The 26016-nt window shown below is 54.3% G+C and overlaps 2 protein-coding genes across 3 annotated transcripts; one reads left to right on the top strand and one right to left on the bottom strand.

The window, feature by feature from the left end:
* The first annotated feature begins 1540 nt into the window (after positions 1–1540).
* Positions 1541–11374, top strand: SHD (Src homology 2 domain containing transforming protein D). The gene is made up of 6 exons (XM_007994845.3): positions 1541–2653; positions 5789–5894; positions 5973–6161; positions 8038–8161; positions 9521–9640; positions 11099–11374. The coding sequence occupies exons 1-6, from the start codon at positions 2357–2359 to the stop codon at positions 11283–11285; spliced, it is 1023 nt and encodes a 340-aa protein (XP_007993036.1). The 5' UTR covers positions 1541–2356; the 3' UTR covers positions 11286–11374.
* A 1684-nt stretch (positions 11375–13058) lies between these two features.
* Positions 13059–24261, bottom strand: TMIGD2 (transmembrane and immunoglobulin domain containing 2). Of its 2 annotated transcripts, none has more exons than XM_037994401.2 (5): positions 24130–24261; positions 19420–19779; positions 16252–16293; positions 16054–16164; positions 13059–13714 (listed from the first exon to the last, which is right to left on the bottom strand). In XM_037994401.2, the coding sequence occupies exons 1-5, from the start codon at positions 24173–24175 to the stop codon at positions 13446–13448; spliced, it is 828 nt and encodes a 275-aa protein (XP_037850329.1). In that variant the 5' UTR covers positions 24176–24261; the 3' UTR covers positions 13059–13445. The 2 variants fall into 2 exon arrangements, with proteins under 2 accessions (XP_037850329.1, XP_037850330.1); XM_037994402.2 differs by having other exon boundaries at positions 16066–16164.
* Positions 24262–26016: the final 1755 nt, after the last annotated feature.

The following is a 26016-nucleotide window of genomic DNA, read 5'->3' as shown; positions in this document are numbered from 1 at the left end:
ATCACCTGAGGTCAGGAGTTCAAGACCAGCCTGGCCAACATGGTGAAACCCCATCTCCACTAAAAGTACAAAAATTAGCTGGGTGTGGTGGCAGGAGCCTGTAATCCCAGCTACTCCGGAGGCTGAGGCAGGAGAATCGGTTGAACCCGGGAGGCAGAGGTTGCAGTGAGCCAAGATCACACCACTGCACTCCAGCCTGGGTGACAGGGTGAGACTCCGTCTCAAAAAAAAAAAAAGGGGCGGCCTTCAGTGCCACCCTAGGCCAGGCCCCATGGCAATGTCCAGGCAGAATGAGCTGTGGAGTGGCTCTGAACAAGTCCCTCGCATCTCTGTGCCTCGGTTTCCCCATCCATAAAACGAGGAATCCAGGTGATAACTCGGTCTCTCCTGGAATCCTTCCTAGAGCTGTCTGGGTTTTCCTGTTAGAAACCACATCTTTCAAATAAGGAAAACCAAGATTCAGGGGGTGACAGAGCCTGCCCTCAGCCCCGCCGGGCTGCTAGGAGGGCCCAGTCATAGCAGTGTTAGTTCTGACTGCTGTCTCGTCCTCCAACTGTCCCCTCCAAGCTATGACCTGTGCCCAACCGGGGGGCTGGCCACCAGAGGAGAGAATCCGGGGTCCTATCCTTCCTGACCACCACTCACTCCAGTCATTAGGGGGAGCTGGGCAAGCCCCCTTATGGGGAAAGAAAAAAAAATGGTTCTGCACTGGAAAATTGGCCAGTGGCTTCCTTTTCCTCTCCTACCCCCCAAACCTCTCAGTGCCCTCACCCTCAGACAACGGCAGCGGCAGCTGACAACAGGCAGCCGGTTCAGGCCAGGCCCCTCTCACTTCTGCCCCTCTTCCCGCCACCCGCCCCCAAGAAGCCACAAAAGGACAGATGCAGAGGACAGGCGCCAGGCTCAGATACCATCTCCCTTCCCCAGGCCAGCTGCCCCCAACCCTCCCCCTGCCCGCAATTAGTCCCCTGGGAAGGGAGCGGGGAACAGAGCAGAGCCCTCTTGGGGGAGGGGAAGCCTGATCCCCACCGTCCCTTCCTTTGCCCCCCTCTTCCTTCTGCTGCGTCAATATCAATTTCAACCAGTGACCTCTCCACCAATTTCCACACCCCCACTCTGCCGGTCCGTTTCACCGCCAGACATCGGTTCCATTTCGACCCTCAGTGGCGGTCATTCCCACCCCCTCTGCTGGTCAATTTCACCCCTTCTGGCGGTCAAGTCCAGTCCCCCATTTCCCGGGCAATTTCCCCCTCCCTTCCTTCTCCCCCTCCCCTCTCCTCCCTCTCTCCCTCCCCAGCAGTGTCACTCCCAGCCGGTCCCCACCTCCCGCGCTCCGCGCTCGCTGCGGCCAGTCTCGGGCGTCCGGGTCAGTGTCCAGCTGCCGCGGCCTCGGCCCCGGCGACTCCCGCCCCCAGCCCCCCCTTCCCTCCGCGGGCAGCGGCTCCCTCCCTCCCCAGAACAGCTGAAGGTCTCAGTCACCTCCGAGGGGAGCGCAGGGGGAGGGGAGGGGCGGGGGACGCGGCCGAGGGGAGGCGGGGGAGCCTTGACGCTGCTGCCCGGGACGCGGCCCGGGGCTGGTGGGAACCGGGGCGTCCTCCCGCGCTCCCCCCTCCCCAGCGTCCCACCTCCCGGCGGCGGCGGGGAAAGTGTCTCCGAAAGCGTGAAGAGGGATTGGAGGAGGTTTTTATTTCCCTTTGTGCGGGTGGCTGGGGCCGGATCGAGGCGGCCCGGCCGGGGACCGCGGGATTGGGGGCTCCCCGCTGAGCCGAGAGGAGCGCGACAAAGGATGCGTCCCGCCGGGGTCACTGGCTCCGCGGCCCAACTTTGCGCGCGGCGCCCGCGCTCCTGGGGAGCCCGCCCGCTGCGCTGAGAACCCAGGCGTCCGGACTGGGCGAGGGGCCGGGAGCGTCCGCAGGTGGCGCTGGCCCCGATCTCCCGACCCCAGGAAGGGATCCCGGAGCTTCCCGGAGGCGGCGGGCGGCCGAGTTGCTCCAGGGAACCGCGCTGCCCGCGGAAACTCCGCGCGCCTCCGCGGATGCCCCTCGCCCTAGCCCCTAGCGCGCGGCACTCAGGGCCCTGCGGGACGCCCCCTTCCCCTGCGGTGCTTCCCAAACCCGGCTAAAGCGGGCTTGTCCTCCCTCCCTCCTCTGTCGCCTCCTTTTCCTCCCCCTCGTTCACCTTTTCCTTGCCTCTATCCATCCAGAACCCCGCCAAAGGGCGCACCTGATCTTTCTCCTCCTTCCCTGCTCTTCCCTTCCTCTCCTCCTCCTCCTCCTCCTCCCTGAGAAAAGGGGCCTGGAGAAGGGCATGTGGGGGCCCCTCTGACAGTGGCCCGATTGGGGTGACAGGCGCCCAAATGGCCAAGTGGCTACGGGACTACCTGAGCTTTGGCGGTCGGAGGCCCCCTCCGCAGCCGCCCACCCCGGACTACACCGAGAGCGACATCCTGAGGGCCTACCGCGCGCAGAAGAACCTGGACTTCGAAGACCCCTATGAGGACGCGGAGAGCCGCTTGGAGCCGGACCCCGCGGGCCCTGGGGACTCCAAGAACCCCGGAGATGCCAAGTACGGCTCTCCCAAGCACCGGCTCATCAAGGTGGAGGCTGCGGATATGGCCAGAGCCAAGGCCCTTCTGGGCGGCCCCGGGGAGGAGGTGCGTGGCTGGGCGGCCCCGGGGAGGAGGTGCGTGGCTGGGTGGCCCCGGGGAGGAGGTGCGTGGCTGGGCGGCCCCGGGGAGGAGGTGCGTGGCTGGGCGGCCCCGGGGAGGAGGTGCGTGGCTGGGTGGCCCCGGGGAGGAGGTGCGTGGCTGGGTGGCCCCGGGGAGGAGGTGCGTGGCTGGGCGGCCCCGGGGAGGAGGTGCGTGGCTGGGCGGCCCCGGGGAGGAGGTGCGTGGCTGGGCGGCCCCGGGGAGGAGGTGCGTGGCTGGGTGGCCCCGGGAGATTGGGTGGAGGGGAGGCTCAGGCTGGGCTCTCTGGATCCTGGAGAGCTTGTTTTATGTGTGATCACAGCGGGGAACCGGGACAGCAGACAGACTCTTCCCAGTACTCCAGACCTCCACCTGCTTGGGGATTTCTGTTATTTTTATTTTTTTATTTTTTGAGACAGAGTCTCCCTCTGTCACTCAGGCTGGAGCGCAGTGGTGGGATCTCGGCTCATTGCAACCTCCACCTCTTGGGGTTCAAGTGATTCTCCTGCCTCAGCCTCTCCAGTAGCTGGGATTACAGGTGTGCACCACCACACCCGCCTAATTTTTGTATTTTCAGTAGAGACGGGTTTCACTATGCTGGCCAGGCTGGACTCAAACTCCTGACCTCAGTTGATCCTCCCTGCTCTGCCTCCCAAAGTACTGGGATTACAGGTGTGAGTCACTGCGCCCAGGTCGGTATCTGTCCCTTTTCAATGCATAATGCTGGTTATCCTCCTGCCTCTCTGACCACTCTGCTTGGTCTCTGGGTCCTCCTCCTCCATGGCCATCCCCCGCGACCCCCCAGCCTCCTCCCCTCAGCACCCCTTCCTCTTCCAACCTGGTGGGATCTTCCTAAAATAGATCTGAGTGAGTTGCTCCCCTGCAGGGCACCTAAACATCCCCCCATGATGCTGCCCTTCCTACGACTATGTTCCCATTTTGTGTAAGTGAAACTGAGGCTCGCAGAATGGCAGTGACTTGCCTGAAGTCTCATGGGGTTCTAGCTTACTAGGATTTGAACTCAGGCCACCAGGTGCAGTAGGTCATACCTGTAATTCCAGCACTTTGGGAGGTTGAGGTGGGAGGATTGCTTGAGCCCAGGAGTTCGAGACCAGCCCAGGCTAACAGTGTGAGACCTCGTCTCTACAAAAAAAAAAAAAAAATCAAAACATTAGCCAGTTGTGGTGCACACCTGTAGTCCCAGCTACTCAGGAGCCTGAGGCAGGAGGATGGCTTGAGCCTTAGAAGATCAAGGCTGCAGTGAGTCATGATTGCACCCCTGCACTCCAGCCTGGCTGACAGAGCAACACCCTGTCTCAAAAAAACAAAAACAAACAAACAAAAGCCTGGGTGTGGTGGTTCACATTTGTAATGCCAGCACTTTGGGAGGTCGAGGCAGGTGGATCACCTGAGGTCAGGAGTTTGAGACCAGCCATGGCCAACACGGTGAAACCCCGTCTCTACCAAAAATACAAAAATTAGCCGGGTCGCCTATAATCCCAGCGAATCGTGAGGCTGATGCAGGAGAATTGCTTGAACCCAGGAGGCAGAGGTTGCAGTGAGCCGACATCGCGCCACTGCACTCCAGCCTGGGTGACAAGAGCAAGACTCTGTCTCAATAAACAAATAAACAAATAAATAAGAAGTAAGACGTTGGTAAGAAGAGCCAGGGACTCGAGAAAACCCGTTACACGGGATCAAACTCTGCCTCTTACTTATCAGCTGTGCGTCCTTGAACAAAACACTCTTTCTGTGCCTTGGCTTCCTTGTCTGGAAAATGGGGACGGTGTGTTTACTACGTGTTGGTATTACAAATCAGCATAGGTAAAACCTTGACAACAGTGCTGGCACCTGAGAAGCACTGAAGTGGGCGAAGGAGGGAGGCAGGTGTCTGTGCCGGGGAAATGGGATCGACATAGAGGGAGACGTGGGAAGCCGTCATCTGTCTGCAAGCACTTTTGGGTAACAGACTCCCTCTCCAACCCCCCAAAAGAACTCTTGGAGAGTTATTTTTGCGTGGTGGCTCTTGCCTGTAATCCCAGCACTTTGGGAGGCTGAAGCGGGCGGTTCATCTGAGGTTGGGAGTTCGAGACCAGCCTGGCCAACATAGTGAAACCCCATCTCTACTAAAAATACAAAAATTAGCCAGGTGTGGTGGCGGGTGCCTGTAATCCCAGCTACTTGGGAGACTGAGGCAGGAGAATCACTTGATCCCGGGGGTCAGAGGTTGCAGTGAGCTGAGATCATGCCACTGCACTCCAGCCTGAGCGAGGGAGCAAGACTCCATCTCTAAATTAATTAATTAATTAATTAGGGCCAGGTGCAGTGGCTCATGCCTGTAATCCCAGGACTTTGGGAGGCTGAGGCGGGCGGATCACGAGGTCAGGAGATCGAGACCATCCTGGCTAACACAGTGAAACTCCGTCTGTACTAAAAATACAAAAAATTAGCCGGGCGTGGTGGTGGGCGCCTGTAGTCCCAGCTACTCGGGAGGCTGAGGCAGGAGAATGATGTGAACCTGGGAAGCGGAGCTTGCAGTGAGCTGAGATTGCACCACTGCACTCCAGCCTGGGCGACAGAGCGAGACTCTGTCTCGAAAAATAAATAAATAAATAAATAAATAAAATAAAAATTAATTAATTAATTAAAAATAAAAACTCCGCGGGGCGTGGTGGCTCACGCCTGTAATGCCAACATTTTGGGAGGCCGAGGCAGGCAGATCACGAGGTCAGGAGATCGAGACCATCCTGGCTAATACGTTGAAACCCCATCTCTACTAAAAATACAAAAAGTTAGCCAGGCGTGGCGGCGGGGGCCTGTAGTCCCAGCTACTCAGGAGGCTGAGGCAGGAGAATTGTTTGAACTCAGGAGGCGGAGGTTACAGTGAGCTGAGATCGTGCCGCTGCACTCCAGCCTGGGTGACAGAGTGAGACTCCATCTCAAAAAATAAAAATAAATAATAAATTAGTTAATAAAAATAAAAAATAAGTAAAAACTCTTGGAGAGGTGTCAGATGGCCCTGTGAGCAGGCAAGAGGTGCAGCATCACTTAGCGGGGATGCCCCTCTGAGTCCTCGTCTTCTCCCCTTCCTTCTCTCCACAGCTGGAAGCCGACACTGAGTATTCAGACCCCTTTGATGCTCAGCCTCATCCTGCACCCCCGGATGATGGGTACATGGAGCCCTACGACGCCCAACGGGTCATGAGTGGTGAGTGGGCAGGGCTTGGGAGAAGGTGACAGGGTCCCAGATGGGAGCAGGAGCTGAACAGTATCCCCGACCTCCTAGAACTGCCCGGCAGAGGGGTGCAACTCTATGACACCCCTTATGAGGAACAGGACCCAGAGACAGCAGATGGACCCCCTTCTGGGCAGAAGCCTCGGCAGAGCCGGATGCCCCAGGAGGATGAACGGCCAGCAGATGAGTATGATCAGCCCTGGGAGTGGAAGAAAGACCACATCTCCAGGGCGTTTGCAGGTGCTTCTCAGACCCACACTCTGACATCTGAATGCCCCATCCCTGCATTTCCTCATCCGTCATGTCTCCTGTTTCAGTTTACAAAGTAGAGTCCAATCGGTCGGGTGTGGTGGCTCACACCTGTAATCCCAGCACTTTGGGAGGCTGAGGCGGGTGGATCACGAGGTCAGGAGATCGAGACCATCCTGGCTAACATGGTGAAACCCCGTCTCTACTAAAAAATACAAAAAAAAAAAAAAAAAAAAAAAAAAAAATTAGCCAGGCATGGTGGTGGGTGCCTGTAGTCCCAGCTACTCGGGAGGCTGAGACACGAGAATGGCGTGAACTTGGGAGGCAGAGCTTGCAGTGAGCCGAGATCGTGCCACTGCATCCAGCCTGGGTGACAGGGCAAGACTCTGTCTCAGGGGAAAAAAAAAAAAAAAAAGTAGGCCGGGCGCGGTGGCTCAAGCCTGTAATCCCAGCACTTTGGGAGGCCAAGACGGGCGGATCACGAGGTCAGGAGATCGAGACCATCCTGCCTAACACGGTGAAACCCCGTCTCTACTAAAAAATACAAAAAAAACTAGCCGGGCAAGGTGGTGGGTGCCTGTGGTCCCAGCTGCTCGGGAGGCTGAGGCAGGAGAATGGCGTGAACCCGGGAGGCGGAGCTTGCAGTGAGCTGAGATCCGGCCACTGCACTCCAGCCTGGGCGACAGAGCCAAACTCCGTCTCAAAAAAAAAAAAAAAAAAAAAAAATGTAGAGTCCAATCACTTGCCACTTTGGTAGTTTATTAATTCTCACTAGAGTGTGAATGACTGATAGTCCTAAATTCTTTCTTCCGAGACAACCTGCATCTTCCTTGGAAACGCAAACACTTTTCAGAGTGGAATGGAACCTACTTATCCTGCTCAGTGTGGTGTGGGGAGGGGAATATGGCTTGCTTTTGGAATAGGATGTGGGGGTGGTAGAGGCAGCGTTTCTTACTAGCTACTAGTAAACTACAGGTTAATTTCCAGCTGAATTGGATGAGCTTAGACAAGCCTCTGAACCTTAGTTTTGTCTTCTGTAAATGAGATAATGATAAAATCAGCTTTAAAAAATAAAATAGTTGCCGGGCACGGTGGCTCATGCCTGTAATCCCAGCACTTTGGGAGGCCGAGGCGGGTGGATCATTTGAGGTCAGGAGTTCGAGACCAGCCTGACCAACATGGAGAAACCTCCGTCTCTACTAAAAATACAAAATTACCCGGGCATGGTGGCACATGCCTGTAATCCCAGCTGCTCAGGAGGCTGAGGCAGGAGAATTGCTTTGAACCCAGGAGGCGGAGGTTGCGGTGAGTCAAGATCGCGCCACTGCACTCCAGCCTGGGCAACAAGAGCTAAACTTTGTCATAGCATAGCGTAGCGTAGCATAGCATAGCATAGCATAGCACAGCATAGCATAGCATAGAATTTGGACCAGATTCTAGTTGTGCAAACACGACTTTGCCCCCAAAGTTTTATTACTGGGAGGGTATTTAGAGCTCAGTGCCTTGGTCCACCTGTCTGTAGATTGGGGGTGATTTTCCAGTTTTAGGACTTGGCTGCAGTCTAGCCTGAACCCAGAAGGGATTTAGGAAGTAGCGCTCCTCTCTGGAAACTTCTAACCCACCCCCTCTAGCCAAGATCTTTGTGCTCCTTGCCACCAGATTTATAAATGACCACACCTATTTCTTCTGAAGGCCAATAGGTTGCACCTGTGGCCAATCCAGCCCCTGCCTTAAGCCCAGCCCCTGGGCTCTGATAGGTTGTCCCAAGCTGGCCCTGCCTTCGTACTGAGATTCCATTGGCTTGCCCCTGCCCCGCCCCCCAAGATAGGCTGGACTTAACCCTTTCCTCTCTAACTCTCCTTTCCAGTGCAGTTTGACAGTCCAGAGTGGGAGAGGACTCCAGGCTCAGCCAAGGAGCTCCGGAGACCCCCACCCAGAAGCCCCCAGCCTGCGGAGCGTGTGGACCCAGCCCTGCCCCTGGAGAAACAGCCGTGAGTGGGGAAGCTGAAGGTGGAGGAGCCCCGTTGAACGTTATCTGCAGACTCCAATGTATCAGGCAGAAGTTTTTTCGTTTTCCCAGATTAGAGGAACTGGGAGAACTTTGATTCATTCATCCACTTATTTCGTTTCTTCAGCTACTCTTTACTGGGTGCCAGAGCCTGCTCTGTGCCAGGCACCCAGCTAGACACAAAACCGAATCTGATGGGGTCCCTTTCCCTCTGGTATCAAGTTCTGGGTTCAAATCCCTGCTCTCCCCTCCTGGCTGTGTAGCCTGGGGCAAGTCACTTAACCTCTCTGAGCCTCAGGTTCAAACAGAAAAGGCAATTTCCTTCCTTAACCTGAGGGGGGCTTACAGCCTCAGAGCCAAGAGACAGAAATCATTCTCAGCCAGAAGTTCTTGGTTCCTGGGATGGAACCAGGAGGCGCAGCATTTTGGTGGGTTCGCAACTCCGTGCTGGGGTCACACATGAGCTGGGAGACGCTGACTGTGTTCCCTTCCAGCCTGGGAGGTCCTTGAGGGACTGCCCAAGTCCCCAGAATCCAGGCCATGTTATCAGTCACCCCTAAATCTCTTCGGTGGGCAATACAGAACTGGCTATTTAACTCTGAGGTCTAGGGAGTGAAGATTGTTCTCTTTTTCTCTTTCTCTTCCTCCCTTGCTCCCTCCCTGCCTCCCCAAGTCTTGTTTCCTCCCTCCCTCCCCGAGTCTTGCTCCGTCGCCCAGGCTGGAGCACAGTGACGCCATCTCGGCTCACTGCAACCTCCGTCTCCCAGGTTCAAGTGATTCTCCTGCCTCAGCCTCCAGAGTAGCTGGGATTACAGGCCTGCACCACCACGCCCGGCTAATTTTTGTGTTTTCAGTAGAGACAGGGCTTCAATATGTTGGCCAGGCTGGTCTAGAACTCCTGATCTCATGATATGTCCACCTCAGCCTCCCAAAGTGCTGGGATTACAGGTGTGAGCTACTGCGCCTGGCCCTTCTCTCTTCCTTCTTTTCTTTTCTTTTCTTTTCTTTTTTTTTTTTTTGAGGCAGAGTCTGGCTCTCTTGCCCAGGCTGGAGTGCAGTGGCTGGATCTCAGCTCACTGCAAGCTCCACCTCCCGGGTTCAAGCAGTTCCCCTACCTCAACCTCCGGAGTAGCCTGGATTACAGGCACCCGCCACCACGCCCAGCTAACTTTTTTGTATTTTTAGTAGAGATGGGGTTTCACCATGTTGGCGAGACTGGTTTCCAACTCCTGACCTCAGGCAATCCGCCCGCCTCAGCCTCCCCGAGTGCTGGGATTACAGGGCCCCAGAGTGTGTTTGAAGGGGAACAGTCCTTGATGACACATCTGTCTGCACTCCGTAGGTGGTTTCATGGCCCCCTGAACAGGGCGGATGCCGAGAGCCTCCTGTCCCTCTGCAAGGAAGGCAGCTACCTAGTGCGGCTCAGCGAGACCAGCCCCCAGGACTGCTCCTTGTCTCTCAGGTGAGACCTCAGCCTCACAGGGATTGCACGGGTCACAGGATTGTATGAGTCACCCTTTTGGGTTAATTCAGAGGGAACGGGAGGGTGTGGCTCCAGCAGCCATTGGGAAGGGCTTCCAGGCCAGTGGGTGGGACTTCTAGGAGAAGGGGTGGGACTTCCGGGGAGGCCATTAGCTAGTTGCAAATTGAGGATGAGCTCCCCATCACTGGAGGTATACAAGAAGATGGAGTGGAAGGCACAGAGGAGGTCCAGGCCTCAGGTAAGACGAGGAACTAGGTGCACAAGATTCATCTGGACTCCCCTTGTCCACAAATGGAGGTATATCAATTTGTGTCCGTCTGAAGCCAAAATTTCAGGGTGTGCCTGTAAGCATTTTAGGTTGAGACCCTGTTTGTATGCACTTCTGTCCCTAAAATTCTGTCTAATTATAAACCACTCCTAAGATTCTGCTAGGTGTCTGAGTGTAAGATCTAAAAGCACAAGATTGGGGCTGGGCATGGTGGTTCATGCCTGTAAACCTAGCACTTTGGAAGGCCGAGGAGGGCGGATCACTTGAGGTCGGGAGTTCGAGACCAGCCTGGCCAACATGGTGAAACCCTTTCTCTCCTAAAAATACGAAAATTAGTCGGGCATACTGGTGCATACCTGTAATTCCAGCCACATCGGAGGCTGAGGCAGGATAATTACTTGAACTCGGGAGACGGAAGACTACAGGCACACACCACCATGCTCGGCTAATTTTTGTATTCTTAGTACAGACAGGGTTTTGCCATGTTGGCCAGGCTGGTCTCAAACTCGTGGCCTCAAGCAATCCGCCTGACTCGGCCGCCCAAAGTGCTGGGATTACAGGTGTGGGTCACTGTGCCTGGCCTCTTACTATTATCATTTTTATTATAATTATTTGAGATGGAGTCTCTCTCTGTCACCCAGGCTGGGGTGCAGTGGCACAATATCAGCTCACTGCAGTCTCTGCCTCCCAGGGGTTCAAGGGATTCTCCTGCCTCAGCCTCCAGAGTAGCTGGGACCGCAGGTGCCTGCCACCGTGCCCAGCTAATTTTTGTATTTTTAGTGGAGACGGGGTTTCACCATGTTGGCCAGGCTGGTCTTGAACTCCTGACCTCAAGTGATCCACCTGACTTGGCCTCCCAAAGTGCTGCGATTACAGGCGTGAGCCACCGTGCCTGCCTAATTTTCTAATGCTTTTCTGTGGAGATGGGTTCTCACTCTGTTGCCCAGGCTGGTCTCTAACTCCTGGCCTGGAGCAATCCTATAGCCTCAGCCTCCCACATCACTGGGATTACAGGTGTGAGCAACTATTCCAGGCAGCACACTGCTGTTTACCAGAGACTGGAGAAGCACGAGCACCTGGCCCTGGGCACTGTGGGAGGTGGCTTTGGGGCTGGTGGCTTTCTGGGTGTGTCCAGGGTGCTAGGAGTCCCTTTCTCCCTCATCACCCAGGAGCAGCCAGGGCTTCCTGCATCTGAAGTTCGCACGGACCCGAGAGAACCAGGTGGTGCTGGGCCAACACAGTGGGCCCTTCCCCAGCGTGCCCGAGCTCGTCCTCCACTACAGTTCACGCCCACTGCCGGTGCAAGGCGCCGAGCATCTGGCTCTGCTGTACCCCGTGGTCACGCAGACCCCCTGACAGTGACCCTCGGCCCCCTTTTGAGTCCTCGGGCCCAGCATTGTATCCCAAAGCCGTCCCATGGCCTAGAAAATAAATAAGTTATTGTTTGTGTTAGTTTCCTTTCTGGGCTGCAGAGGGAAGTGGGATCGCTGACTCCCAGTGGGAAAGCCCTAGGCAGCGCTGGAGAGGGGGATGATGGGGTAATTGAAACCCTGGAGGAGGCCGGGCGCGGTGGCTCACACCTGTAATCCCAGCACTGTGGGAGGTTGAGGCGGGCAGATCACCTGAGGTTGGGAGTTCGAGACCACCCTGACCAACACGGAGAAACCCCGTCTCTACTAAAAATACAAGATTAACCGGGCGTGGTGGCGCGTGCCTCTAATCCCAGCTACTCAGGAGGCTGAGGCAGGAGAATCGTTTGAACCCAGGAGGCACAGATTGCAGTGGGCTGAGATCGCACCATTGCACTCCGGCCTGGGGAACGAGAGCGAAACTCTGTCTCAAAAAAAAACAAAACAAAACAAACAAACAAAAAACCTCGAGGCCTCACGGGCCAAGCACATCCCCAGCTCTTTGTTTTGGGGGCAGAGTTGGGATTGGAACCTGAATCTCCCATAGGGAGGGATCAGAACTCAGAGAGTAAGAGACAGAGCAGTGTGGAGCGGATGAAAACCGCACTCCATAGAAACCGACATACAAAGATGGAGAAACTGAGGGGGCCAGGCTCTCGGGCCAGCCCCGCTCCCTCCTCCCGGCAGCAGGGGCTTGATCTGCAGAAAGGACATCTGTCCCCATGGAAACAGCAGAAGCAGGGGAGGGGAGCTGGGCCTAGCCGGTGTCACTTCAAGGTGACAGGCAGAAGACCTGGGGGGCTGGTAAACACCACAAATCCCCTGCCCTCCCCGCTCCTCCCCCCACCTCCAGGCCTGCCTGGGGGTGATGCCAGCTGCGGAGGGGGTCTTCCAGGGCAGGGGACTGTTTGGAAGCCAGAGCGCCACTTCCTGCTCCTTGGATTTGTCCCTACGAGTATAAGGTGGGAGGGGGGCTTTGAGTTGTTACCAAGTCCCTTGGCCACAGTGGGCCTCTTCAGCCACCCCTGGGAGCTCTGGGACCCCCACATGACCCCTTAAATCTTTTTGGTGCATGTATGTGACAGGGACTCTACCACCTAGGCCAGAGGGCAGTGACATAATTATAACTCACTGCAACCTCAACCTCTGAGGCTTAAGTGATCCTCCCCGCTCAGCCTCCCAAATAGCTGAGACCACAGACATCAGCTGCACCACTACGCCTGGCTAACTTTTGTATTTTTAGTAGAGACAGGGTTTCTACTGTGGCCAGGCTGGTCTTGAACTCCTGACCTCAGGTGATCCACCTCCCTTGGTCCCCCAAAGCATTGGGATTACAGGCGTGAGCCACCGCACCCGATTTCTTTTTTTTTTTTTTTTTTGAAACGGAGTCTCGCTCTGTCGCCCAGGCTGGAGTGCAGTGGCGCCATCCCACTCACTGCAAGCTCCGCCTCCTGGGTTCACGCCATTCTCCTGCCTCAGCCTCCCGTGTAGCTGGGACTACAGGCGCCCGCCACCACGCCTGGCTAATTTTTTTTTTTGTATTTTTAGTAGAGACGGGGTGTCACTGTGTTAGCCAGGATGGTCTCAATCTCCTGACCTCGTGATCCGCCCGTCTCGGCCTCCCAAAGTGCTGGGATTGCAGACGTGAGCCACCACGCCCAGCTGCACCTGATTTCTTCAGATCTTTTTAGCACTCCCAAATTGCCACAAACACACCAGCTTTCTTTTTTCTTCACAAGCCTTTATTAAGCGTTCTTGGGGGGAAAAGTGGGAGCGAGATCCATCATCATAGAAACGAGGATGGGGTCTCAGGATGGGGCTGTCGGGCTCCCAGTCCTCCTGCGTCTTCTTCTTTTTTTTTTTTTTTTGAGACAGAGTCTCACTCTGTGGCCCAAGCTGGAGTGCAGTGGTGCAATCTTGGCTCACTGCAACCTCCGCCTCCCAGGTTCAAGCCAGGCTAGTCTCAAACCCCTGACCTCAACTGTTCCACCCGCCTCGGCTTCCCAAACTGCTGGGATTACAGGCGTGAGCCACCGTGCCTGGCCTCGATCCCCCTTTTTTTGTGTGTACCTATAGGTGGGGTCCCGTCGAGGTCGCCTGGGATCTCTTACTCCTCTCCCACTTTGGGGAACCCTCTTGGCCTTGGCTGCTGGGTGGGGCCTGGGCTAGGAAAGACCCTGACCGTAGAAATGGGGTGGCTGGGCCTGGGGCTGGGGCAAGGTCTGGGAGCCAGGTGCGGCTGGCAGGTGACCGGCTGCGGGAACGAGGTTGAATAAATGCTCTGGCCTCTCTGGTTCTTCGCCTCTCCAGAGCAGTCCTCAGTCTTCTTTGGAGCGCCCCGGGGCCGGTATAGGACATTGCTATAGAATGCATTTCCTAGGATGGATAACACAGATCAAGAGGGAACAGTCACTAAAGACAGCCCAGCCCTCTCCGGCCAACCTCAGGGGGATTTATCTCTCTTTTCTTTGTGTGTGTGTGTGTGTGACAGAGTCTTGCTCTGTTGCCCAGGCTGGAGTGCAGTGGCGCAATCTCGGCTCACTGCAAGCTCTGCCTCCCGGGTTCATGCCATTCTCCTGCCTCAGCCTCCCGAGTAGCTGGGACCACAGGCACCCGCCACCATGCCCGGCTAATTTTTTGTATTTTTAGTAGAGATGGGGTTTCACCGTGTTAGCCAGGATGGTTTTGATCTCCTGACCTTGTGATCCGCCCACCTTGGCCTCCCAAAGTGCTGAGATTACAGGTGTGAGCCACTGCACCTGGCCTTTTTTTTTTTTTTTTTTTTTTTTTTTTTTTTTTTTTTTTGAGACAGTCTTACTCTGTTACCCGGGCTGGAGTTCAGAGGCGTGATCTCAGCTCACTGCAAGCTCTGCCTCCCAGGTTCAAGTGATTCTCCTGCCTCAGTCTCCCTAGTAGCTGGGATTACAAGCCCCTGCCACTATGTCTGGCTAATTTTTTTGTATTTTTTTGGGTTTTTTTTGTTTTTTTTTTTGTTTTTTTTTTTTTTTTTGAGACGGAGTCTCGCTCTGTTGCCCAGGCTGGAGTGCAGTGACCGGATCTCAGCTCACTGCAAGCTCCGCCTCCCGGGTTCACGCCATTCTCCTGCCTCAGCCTCCCGAGTAGCTGGGACCACAGGCGCCCGCTACCTCGCCCGGCTACTTTTTGTATTTTTAGTAGAGACGGGGTTTCACTGTGTTAGCCAGGATGGTCTCGAGCTCCTGACCTCGTGATCCGCCCGTCTCGGCCTCCCAAAGTGCTGGGATTACAGGCTTGAGCCACCGCGCCCGGCCTTTTTGTATTTTTAGTAGAGATGAGGTTTCACCGTGTTGGCCAGGCTGGTCTCGAACTCCTGACCTCGTGATTCGCCCACCTTGGCCTCCCAAAGGGCTGGGATTACAGGCATGAGCCACTGCGCCCGGCCATTTTTTTTTTTTTTTTTTCTTCAAACTTTGTTTGTTTGTTTGAGACAGGATCTCTCTCTGTCACCCAGGCTGGAGTGCAGTGGGGAAACTATAGCTCACTGCAGCCTCCATCTCCCAGGTTCAAGCAATCCTCACACCTCAGCCTCCTGAGCAGCTGGGACCACAGGCGTGTGCCACCAAGCTTGGCTAATTTTTTTGTTGTTGTTGAGATGGAGCTTGCTGTGTCGCCCAGGCTGGAGTGCAATGAGGCAGTCTCGGCTCACGGCAATCTCCGCTTTCTGGGTTCCAGTGATTCTCCTGCCTCAACCTCCCGAGCAGCTGGGACTACAGGCACAGGCTACCACACCTGGCTAATTTTCATATTTTTAGTAGAGACTGGTTTTACCATGTTGCCCAGGCTGGTCTCAAACTCCTAACCTGCCTCGACCTCCCAAAGTGCTGGGATGACAGGCATGAGACACCATGCACAGCCTAATTTTAAATTTTTTTTTTTTTTTTTTTTTTTTTTTTTTTGAGACGGAGTCTCGCTCTGTCGCCCAGGCTGGAGTGCAGTGGCTGGATCTCAGCTCATTGCAAGCTCCGCCTCCCGGGTTCACGCCATTCTCCTGCCTCAGCCTCCCGAGTAGCTGGGACTACAGGTGCCCGCCACCTCGCCCGGCTAGGTTTTTGTATTTTTTAGTAGAGACGGGTTTCACCGGGTTAGCCAGGATGGTCTCGATCTCCTGACCTTGTGATTCACCCATCTCAGCCTCCCAAAGTGCTGAGATTACAGGCTTGAGCCACTGCGCCCAGCCTTTTTTTTTTTTTTTTGAGACAAGTCTTGCTCTGTCATCCAGGCTACAGTGCTGTGGTGCGATCTTGGCTCAATGCAACCTCCGCCTCCTGGGTTCAAGCAATTCTCCTGCCTCAGTCTCCCAAGTAGCTGGGATTACAGACGTCCGCCACCATGCCTGGCTAATTTTTTGTATTTTTAGTAGAGACAAGGTTTCACCATGTTTTCCAGGCTGACCTCAGGTGATCCACCCACCTCGGCGTCCCAAAGTGCTCGGATTACAGGCATGAGCCACTACGCCCAGCAATTTTTAATTTTTTTTGTAGAGATGGGATCTTGCTAGGTTACCCAGGCTAGGGGCTTTGTCTCTATTTCTGAAAAACGTGAGTATAGGATATAGGAGCCAGGCTTCTCCTCCATCGCTCCTCCCTCCATCCCCTAGGTGGGAGCACAGATGCAATGGGTCTTTGTCAAGCAGTTGTAGTTCCCACCTCCACCTCCTCCGCCCCACCCTCCCTTACCTGGGCTGTTACCTGAATCCCTTTGCTGGCAGCAGCGGCGGCCCCTGAACCAGGCGCCCAGCACGATCGCCACACCCACGCTTCCCGCCCCCAGCAGCACGAAGAGGAGTCCTGTGTCGGGGCGAAGAGATGGTCTAAGCAGGAGGGGTGGTGGTGGGGGAGGAAGATGCTGGGGGAGGAACACAGGGCAGGGCTCACCTGGGAAGCTTGAGATCGGGTTTCTGTTCTGTCTGGGGTCATCTGCAGAGAAGAAATCTATGTTATGGGGGGTGCCAGGCTTCTCCACCCCCGAAGAACAGAGCTTACGTGGGGGGACCTAAGTGTTCCTCCTCCTGCCAGGTTTTGTGGTTTTGGGCAGGTGTTCACTCTGAACCTCAGTTTCCTCTTCTGAAAAATGAGGCTGGGCAGGATGCGGTGGCTCAGGGCTGTAATCCAAGCATTATGGGAGGCTGAGGCAGGAGGATCACTTGAGGTCAGGAGTTCGAGACCCGCCTGGCCAACATGATGCAACCCCATCTCTACAAAAAATATAAAAATTAGCCAGACATGGTGGTGGACGTCTGTAATCTCAGCTACTCAGGAGGCCGAGACAGGAGAATCGCTTGAATCCAGGAGGGGGAGGCTGCAGTGAGCTGAGATCGTGCCACTGCACTCCAGCCTGGGCGACAGAGTGAGACTCCGTCTCAAAGAAGACAAAAAAAAAAAAAAAAAGTCTGGGCGCAGTGGCTCATGCCTGTAATCCCAGCACTTTGGGAAGCCAAGGCGGGCGGATTATGAGGTCAGGAGATCAAGACCATCCTGGCTAACACGGTGAAACCCCATCTCTACTAAAAATACAAAAAAATTAGCCGGGCGAGGTGGCGGGTGCCTGTAGTCCCAGCTACTTGGGAGGTTGAGGCAGGAGAATGGTGTGAACCCGTGAAGCGGGGCTTGCAGTGAGCCGAGATCATGCCACTGCACTCCAGCCTGGGCGACAGAGCCAGACTCCATCTTCCACCATCTTTATCCTGGGATTTATCACTCTCCGGATCCTGTTTGGTTGTTTTTGTTTTTGTTTTTGCTTGAGCCTCTACTCCATGCCATGCCCATTTTATAGACTGGGAAACCAAGGCTCAGAGAGCCTAAGTCCCTTGTCTAGGGTCCCCTACCCAGATGGCAGTGGGGACCAGCTTTGAACAAAGTCCTGCCTCACGTCAGCTCAGAGATCCTAACACTTAGTTTCCTTGAGCACTTACTATGTCTCAGGCCCTGCGCTCAGCATTGTTTTGTTGTTGTTGTTTGTTTTTTTGGAGACAGGGTCGCTCTGTGTTGCCCCGGCTGGAGGGCAGTGGCGTGATCATAGCTTACTGCAGCCTCCAACTCCTGGGCTCAAGTGATCCTCCCACCTCAGCCTCTCACGTAGCTGGGACTATGGGTGTGTGCCACCATGCCCGGCTAATTTTAGAATTTTTTGTAGAGATGGGGTCTTGCTGTGTTGGCCAAGTTGGTCTCGAACTCCTGGCCTCAAGCAATCCTCCCGCGTCGGCCTCCCAAAGTGCTGAGATATCAGGTGTGAGTCATTGCACTTGGATTATAGCAAGCACTTTAGTGATAACTGCTCTAAAGTCACCTGACCTGACGAGGAAACACTGTATGTATTTTGACAGCCGAGGGAACTGGCACAGAGAGGTCAAGTCACTTGCTCAAGGTCACACAGCAAGTAAATGAAACAGGCTTGAATCCAGGTTTGTATAATTTACAGGAACCCCAGCTAAAGGCTGTGAATGCCACAATTAAGATAAGGTCCAGCACCCCAACCCCCTCCTCTTGCAGCCTCTGAGGTTGGCAGGCGATCCCTGGAGGCTGCCAAGCTGCTGTTCAGGATTGGTGGGGGGGTGGGGAAGCCAGCTGTGTGGGGCTGGACCCGCGCCCGTTCCCTGCTCTCTCGCAGCTGCCAACGCACAGCCTGGTGCCTCCACCACCCCGCCTCCTCTAATTGCTAATTGGCCCCTTTGACATTGGAGGGGTGGGGAGAGGTGGGCAACGCACCATAACACGCCCCTCCCTTGAGGCAGGCACGTGTCTCCGCCAGCAGGCTGGTCCTACCAGCTGGAGAGGAACGGGCATCTCGAGGGGCTGAGAGCTGGGTGCTTCATTCTGCCAGAGGGGGCTGGTCAGAGGCCCAGGGCCCACAGGCATCTCTCACAGAGCAGGAGGCAAAGCCTGGATCCCCTTGGGTTTCCCGATTCTGCCCAGGGTGGGTCCATAAGTGGGGAATATGGCTAAGGGGACAGTGCACAGGGTGCACCCCTACCTAGTGCGTAACGCTAGACACGTCTTGGTCCTCTCTGGCTTCCCCTGTCTCCTCTGTAAAATGAGGCAGCTGGCATTGCAGGTCTGGAGAGCTATCTGGAGGGTTTCTCCCAACTTTGAGAGTCTATGGCTTTATTTTTTTATTTTTTTATTTTGAGACGGAGTCTTGCTCTGTAGCCCAGGCTGGACTGCAGTGGTGCGGGTGTGATCTGAGCTCACTGCAACTTCCCTCTCCTGGATTCTCCTGCCTCAGCCTCCTGAGTAGCTGGAATTACAGGCTGATGCCACCATGCCCAGCTAATTGTTGTATTTTTAGTAGAGAGGGGGTTTTCATCAGGTTGGCCAGGCTGGTCTCGAACCCCTGACCTCAGGTGATCCACCCACCTAGGCCTTCCAAAGTGCTGGGATTACAGGGATGAACTACCATGCCCAGCTGATGGCTTTATTTTATTCAGAGACAGGGTCTGGCTCTGTCGCCCAGGCTGGAGTGCAGTGGTGCACTCATAACTCACTGCAGCCTCCAACTCCTGGGCTCAAGTGATCCTCTCACCTTAGCCTCCCAAAATGCTGGGATTAGAAGCATCAACCACTATGCTTGGCTGATGACTTTCAATTCTGTATTCTAGAATTCTTGGATTATGGGCTGGGCACGGTGGCTCACGCCTGTAATCCCAGCACTTTGGGAGGCCGGGGCAGGTGGATCATGAGTTCAGGAGTTCGAGACCAGCCTGGCCAACATGGTGAAACCCCGTCTCTACTAAAAATACAAAAATTAGCTGGGTGTGGTGGCACGTGCCTGTAATCCCAGCTAATCAGGAGGCTGAGGTAGGAGAACTGCTTGTCCCGGGACCCGGGAGGTGGAGGTTGCCGTGAACCGAGATCACCGCCATTGCACTCCAGCCCAGGCAACAAGAGTGAAACTCTGCCTTAAAAAAAAAAAAAAAAAAAAAAAAAAAAAAAAAAATTTGATACGAAGAATTTAGAGCTTTTTATTTCTAGGAGTTTGAGACTCAAAAGTCTTAAGATTTTAGGATCCTCCCCACCGCCCCTCCCTCTCCCCGCTGGCTTCAGTACCTGGGTCCACTGAGAGCCTTGTTACGTTGCTCTCAGCCTCCTCCAACTCAGGAATCTCTATGGCCGCCGAGCACACGTACGCCCCGCTGTGGTTGAGGCTCACGGGGTCCAGCTTCAGGATGAGATGGCTGGGTGCCTGCCAGGAGAGCTGTCCCTGGGGCCCGCAGACCCCCAGGCTGAGGCTGCCGTTGGTGATGTATGGTTGGCACAGGATGGCCCCATCCTTGGTCCACCTAACACGGAGCCGTTCCCAGGCTGGCGCCTGGTCCACCTGGCAGACCAGGGTGGCCTGACTGCCCTGCCTCACCTGCAGGGAGTTGGGCCCCTGCTGCACACTCAGGCTTGAGGCTCCTTGCAGGGCTGGAAGACAGAAGAAGTAGAGGCAACCTTTCTGACAGTGTGCATGTGAGGCTGTGTAACTCACTCCCCTAGTGAGCCGGCAGTCTGGGTTTGAAACCTCACTTGCCTAAGCCGGGTGCTGTGGCTCACACCTGTAGTCCCAGCACTTTGGAAGCCCGAGGTGGGAGGATTGCTTAAGCCTAGGAGTTCCAGACTAGCCTGAGGACACAGCAAGACCTCATCTCTACAATAAATATTTAAAAAGTAGCTGGGTTTGGTGGTGAGCACCTGTGGTCCCAGCTATTTAAGAGACTGAAGTGAAGGGATCGCTTGAGCCCAGGCATTCGAGGCTGCGGTGAGCTATGATCGCACCACTGCACTCCAGCCTGGGTGACAAAGCAATACCCTGTCTCTAAAAATTAAACATAAAGGCTGGGCGCAGTGGGTCACGCCTGTAATCCCAGCACTTTGGGAGGCCGAGGCGGGTGGGTTACGAGGTCAGGAGATGGAGACTATCCTGGCTAACAAGGTGAAACCCCATCTCTACTAAAAATACAAAACATCAGCTGGGCATGGTGGCGCACACCTATAGTCCCAGCTACTCAGGAGGCTGAGGCAGGAGAATGGCATGAACCCGGGAGGTGGAGGTTGCAGGGAGCTGAGATCGGGTGCCACTGCACTCCAGCCTGGGCGACAGAGTGTGAGACTCCGTCTCAAAAAAAAAAAAAAAAAAAAAAAAAAAAAAAAAAAATTAAACTAAAAAAAAAACCCCAAAGAACCTCACTGTCTGTATGACTTTTGGAAGGTCATGACTTGCTGAGGCTCAACAACCCCACCTGTAAAATGGGTATAAGTCGCTCAGAGCTTGTGGAATTCTGAGATAGTCTCCAGTACTCCACTACACAAATACCGCCTAGCATGTGCCAGACCCTATGCTGGGTGTGGGGGACACAGACACAGGGGCGACCAAAGCAGATGAAAATCCCTGCCCTTCAGAAGCTGACAATCTAGGGTAAAAGAGACACAGGAAGTCATGAAATGACAACTGCAACGGGGGAAAGGAATGGCGGTGGCCACAGAAGATAACAGTGAGGTCAGGGAACATCTATTCATTGAGAGTAATCAAGGAAGGCCTCCTTGAGGTGGTGACTTTTTTATTTTTTTATGTTTTTAGAGTTGGGGTCTGGCTCTAAGGTCCAGGCTGGAGTACAGTGGCACTATCACAGCTCACAGCATCCCTGAACTCCTGGGCTCAAGTGATCCTCCTACCTCAGCCTCCCAAGTAGCTGGGACTACAGGCATGTATCACTATGCCTGGCTGATTTTTTTGGTTTTGTAGAGGTTGGGGTCTCATTATGTTGCCCAGGCTGGTCTTGAACTCCTAGGCTCAAGTGATCCTCCCACCTACGCCTCCCAAAGTGCTGGGATTGTAGATGTGAGCCACTGTGACCAGCCTTTTTTTTTCTTAAGACCACGCCACTGCACTCTAGCCTGGGCAACAGAGCGAGACTCCATATATAAGAAAAAAACGACTCAGTCTCACTCTGTTGCCCAGTCTGGAGTGCAATGGCACCATTAGAGCTCACTGCAGCCTCAACCTCCTGGGCTCATGGGCTGGGTGCTGTGACTCATGCCTGTAATCCCTGCACTTTGGGAAGTCGAGGCTGGTGGATCACCTGAGGTCAGGAGTTCGAGACCAGCCTGGCCAACATGGTGAAACCCTGTTTCTACTAAAAATACAAAAATTAGCCAGTGTGGTGGTGGGCGCCTGGAATCCCAGCTACATGGGAGGCTGAAGCAGGAGAATTACTTGAATCTGAGAGGCAGAGGTTGCAGTGAGCTGAGACCATGCCACTGCACTCTAGCCTGGGCAACAGAGCAAGACTCCATATCAAAGAGTAAAAGACTCCATCTCATTCTGTTGCCCAGTCTGGAGTGCAGTGGCACCATCATAGCTCACTGCAGGATCAACCTCCTGGGCTTATGGGCTGGGTGAGGTGGCTCATGCCTGTAATCCCAGCACTTTGGGAGGCCGAGGTGGGTGGATCACCTGGGGTCAGGAGTTCAAGACCAGCCTGGCCAACATGGTGAAACCCTGTCTCTACTTAAAATACAAAAATTAGCTGGGCATGGTGGCAGGTGCCTATAATCCCAGCTACTTAGGAGGCTGAGGCAGGAGAATCACTTGAACCCGGGAGTTGGAGGTTGCAGTGACCTGAGATCGTGCCGGTGCACTCCAGCCTGGGTGACAGAGCGAGATTCTGTCTCAAACAAAACAAAACAAGGCCGGGTGCGGTGGCTCATGTCTCCAATCCCAGCACTTTGAGAGGCCAAGGCAGGCGGATCACAAGGTCAGTAGATCAAGACCATTTTTCCCAACATGGTGAAACCCTGTCTCAACTAAAAATACAAAAATTAGCCGAGCATGGTGGCACACACTTGCAGTCTCAGCTACTTGGGAGGCTGAGGCAGGAGAATCGCTTGAACTCAGGAGGCGGAGGTTGCAGTGAGCTGAGGTCATGCCACTGCACTCCAGCCTGGGCAACAGGGTGAGACTCTATCTCAAAACAAAAAAACAAAACAAAACACTCCTGGGTTCATGTGATCCTCCCACCTCAGCCTCCCAAATTGCTGGGATTACATGCACATGCCACTGTGTCCAGCCTCACCAGAGATCTTAATGGAAAGGGGTAACCAGTGTGAGAAGGAAGGTGTTGGAGGGTAAGAGCATTCCAGACAGTGCAGAGTCCATGCAAAAGCCCTGGGGCAGGACTGTGTCTGGCATGTTGGAGGAACAGCGAGGAGGTCCGTGTAGCTGGAGCAGAGTGAGGATGGGGAGAGAGGGAGGAGGGAAGGAGGAAGGGTTGAGCAGGGCCTGTGAGCCTTGGGGTGGTGTGGAGAGGTGAGGAAAATTGGAAAATTAAGCAGTTTACGTTTTAATCTAAGTGTGATGGAAAATCAGAAAGCAGGGTAGAAATAGTCCAATTTAAGTTTTTGTTTGTTTGTTTGTTTTGTTTTTGTTTTTTTGAGACAGGGTCTCACTGTTGCCCAGGTTGGAGTGCAGTGACATGATCTTGGTTCACTGCAACCTCCGCCTCCTGGGTTCAAGTGATTCTTGTGGCTCAGCCTCTTGAGTAGCTGGGACTACAGGCACTTGCTACCATGCCTGGCTAATTTTTGTATTTTTAGTAGAGACGGGGTTTCACCAACATGGCCAGGCTGGTCTGGAACTCCTGACTTCAAGTGATCTACCTGCCTCAGTCTCCAATTTAAGTTTTAATAAAAAAGACCTTGGTTGGGCGTGGTGGCTTATGCCTGTTATCCCAGCACTTTGGGTAGTCAAGACTGGATGATCGCTAGAGGCCAGGAGTTCAAGACCAGCCTGGGCAACATAGTGAAACCCATCTTTAAAAAACAAAAACGGCTGGGCGCGGTGGCTCACGCCTGTAATCCCAGCATTTTGGCCGAGGCGGGTGGATTATGAGGTCAGGAGTTCTAGACGAGCCTGGCCAAGATGGCGAAACCCCGTCTCTACTAAAAATACAAAAAAATTAGTCAGGCGCGGTGGCCTGCTCCTGTAATCCCAGCTACTCGGGAGGCTAAGGCAGGAGAATCGCTTGAACTTGGAGGGCGGAGGTTGCAGTGAACCGAGATCGCGTCACTGCACTCCAGCCTGGGTGACAGAGCAAGACTCCTTCTCAAAAAACAAACAAACCAAAAAAATACGAAACAAACAAACAACAAAAAAAGTGCAAGCGACTGGAATTGGAAGAGAGGGAAAGAGGAATGGAGGTTTTCGCCGGAGGAAATGTGTGAAGGGCAGCAGCCTTTGTCCTTAATTTGAAACACAGAGGGAGCTGCTGCCGGAGTAGAAAGTTTGCTTTTAGCTGTGAGAAGTCTGACGTGTCTGTTAGAGTCCCGGAGAAGGTGAGGTTATGTGAAGTTCCCGGCATTTGAGATGCAATTGCAGAGGAGGGTAGAGACATGAGATCTGGAGAAGGGCATTAGGCAGCTGGAACAGCAGGTGCAAAGGCTTGAGGGCCATATCCAGCCTTCCCATTGGGGAAAGAGAGAAAGAAAAGCTTCCAGGCTGGAGCAAGAGGGAGGGAGCAAAGGCATCGCGGAGGGTGGAGATGAGAGAGGTCAGGCCAGGCTGGTATGTAGGGCAAGGTTTAGATTGTATCCTAGGGGCCCTCAGAGGATCTTTCCTTAACCCTCCAGCCCCCATCATGTTCTGAGTCTCAGCGGGAGATGAGCCGTATCTGACACAGTAGAGAGACTTAAGTTTAGAGGGGCCCTGAGCTGGGGGGCAGGCAGCCAGGGATGACAGCAAGAGGTGGGTTCGGAGGGGAGGGAGAGCCAGATACTCACCCCAGAACTGCACCAGGAGGCCCAGCACCATACCTGGGGACCCCATTCCTGGCCCATCGGACCCCTCTCCCCCTCCCAGTTGACAGACTTCCTGCCACAATCTCCGCCTCCCGCTGCAGAGACAGATGTGACACCCAGGGCCAGACAGCAGACGTCCGGTGTTCCAGGCTGCTGGGGGCTCCACTTCCTGCCACCTCGTGCCTCAGTTTCCCCAATGCATTTCCTATCTGAAAGGCAGTGTACAGACCAGGTGACATGGCTCATGTCTGTAATCCCAGCATTTTGGGAGGCCAAGGCAGGTGGATCACCTGAGGTCAGGAGTTTGAGACCAGCTTGGCCAACATGATGAAACCCCATCTCTACTAAAAGTACAGAAATTAGCTGGACATGGTGACGGATGCCTGTAATCCCAGCTACTTGAGAGGCTGAGGCAGGATAATGGCTTAAACCCGGGAGGTGGAAGTTGCAGTGAGCCGAGATCACGCCACTGCACTCCAGCCTGGGTGACAAAAGCGAAACTCTGTCTCAGAAAAAAAGAAGAGAAAGGCAGTGTACGAAAGTGAGTTGGGGGAATGCACCCCTGTGAGCTTTCTGGAAGGCTCTACATAAACACATTTGGGTACAGGAAGACACAGTGTGAGAGCAGGTGGCTCCATGGGGGAGGGGCAGGCGGCCTAAGCCTGAGCAGTGAGTTAAATGACACGGTCCCTGCCTCAATTATTTTGCTCCCCAAATGTCTTTCTTTTGCTGGGCGCTGTAGCTCACACCTGTAATCCCAGTACTTTGTGAGGCTGAGGTGGGAGGATCCCTTTAGCCGAGTTTAAGATCATCCTAGGTAACACAGCGAGATCCCATCTCTATTTAAGAAAAAAAAAAAAAAAAGCTACAGGCTGAGCATGCTAGCCCAGGCCTGTAATCCCAGCACTTTGGGAGGCCAAGGCAGGTGGATCACCTGAGGTCAGGAGTTCGAGACCAGCCTAGCCAACATAGCAAAACTCGGTCTCTACTAAAAATACAAAAATTAGCTAGGCCTAGTGGTGGGTGCCTGTAGTCCCAGCTACTCAGTGGGGTTGAGGCAGGAGAATTGCTTGAACTAGAGAGATGGAGATTACAGGGAGCCGAGATCCTGCCACTGCACTCCAGCCTGAACGACAGAGTGAGACCCTGTCTCAAAAAAAAAAAAAAAAGATACAAAACCGTTCCTGTCTCTAAAAAAAGAATAATAGGCTGGGTGCAGTGGCTCACGCCTGTAATTCCAGCACTTTGGAAGGCCGAGGCGGGTGGATCGTGAGGTCAGGAGATCGAGACCATCCTGGCTAACACGGTGAAACCCCATCTCTACTAAAAATACAAAAAAAAATTAGCCGGGCGTGGTGGCAGGCAGCTGTAGTCCCAGCTACTGGGGAGGCTGAGGCAGGAGAATGGCGTGAACCCAGGAGGCAGAGCTTGCAGTGAGTCGATATTGCGCCACTGCACACTCTGGGCAATAGAGTGAGACTCCATCTCAAAAAAAAAAAAAAAAAAAAAAAAAGAATACTATTAATTAAAAAAAGTCTTCCTTTGAGGTTCAGAGAAATAGATTTCTGTTGATAACTTTGGGTCCTATTACATGGCCTGGAGAAGCTTGGGGGTCCCGTGGAGGAGGTTCATGGGCTCTGGAGTTCCTCCCAGCCCTGCACCCCTCACCCCTGATTCTGTAGTGCCTTCTGGGAGGAGGTGGCGAACCCACAGACCTCAATGTCTCAGACCCAACTGCAGAGTGACCTCCTTTCTCACTCGGACGGAGAAGGCCTGCACCATACGCAGCGTTCCTCTCCACCACAGTGAGGTTCTGCGGTGCCTGTGCCTGCACCTCCCCTGCAGACATACACACCCTCCCAGCCTCCC

Source organism: Chlorocebus sabaeus, chromosome 6 (assembly GCF_047675955.1).
Source record: "Chlorocebus sabaeus isolate Y175 chromosome 6, mChlSab1.0.hap1, whole genome shotgun sequence".
Classification (NCBI taxonomy): domain Eukaryota; kingdom Metazoa; phylum Chordata; class Mammalia; order Primates; family Cercopithecidae; genus Chlorocebus; species Chlorocebus sabaeus.
This window is presented reverse-complemented; position numbering and strand designations above follow the sequence as displayed.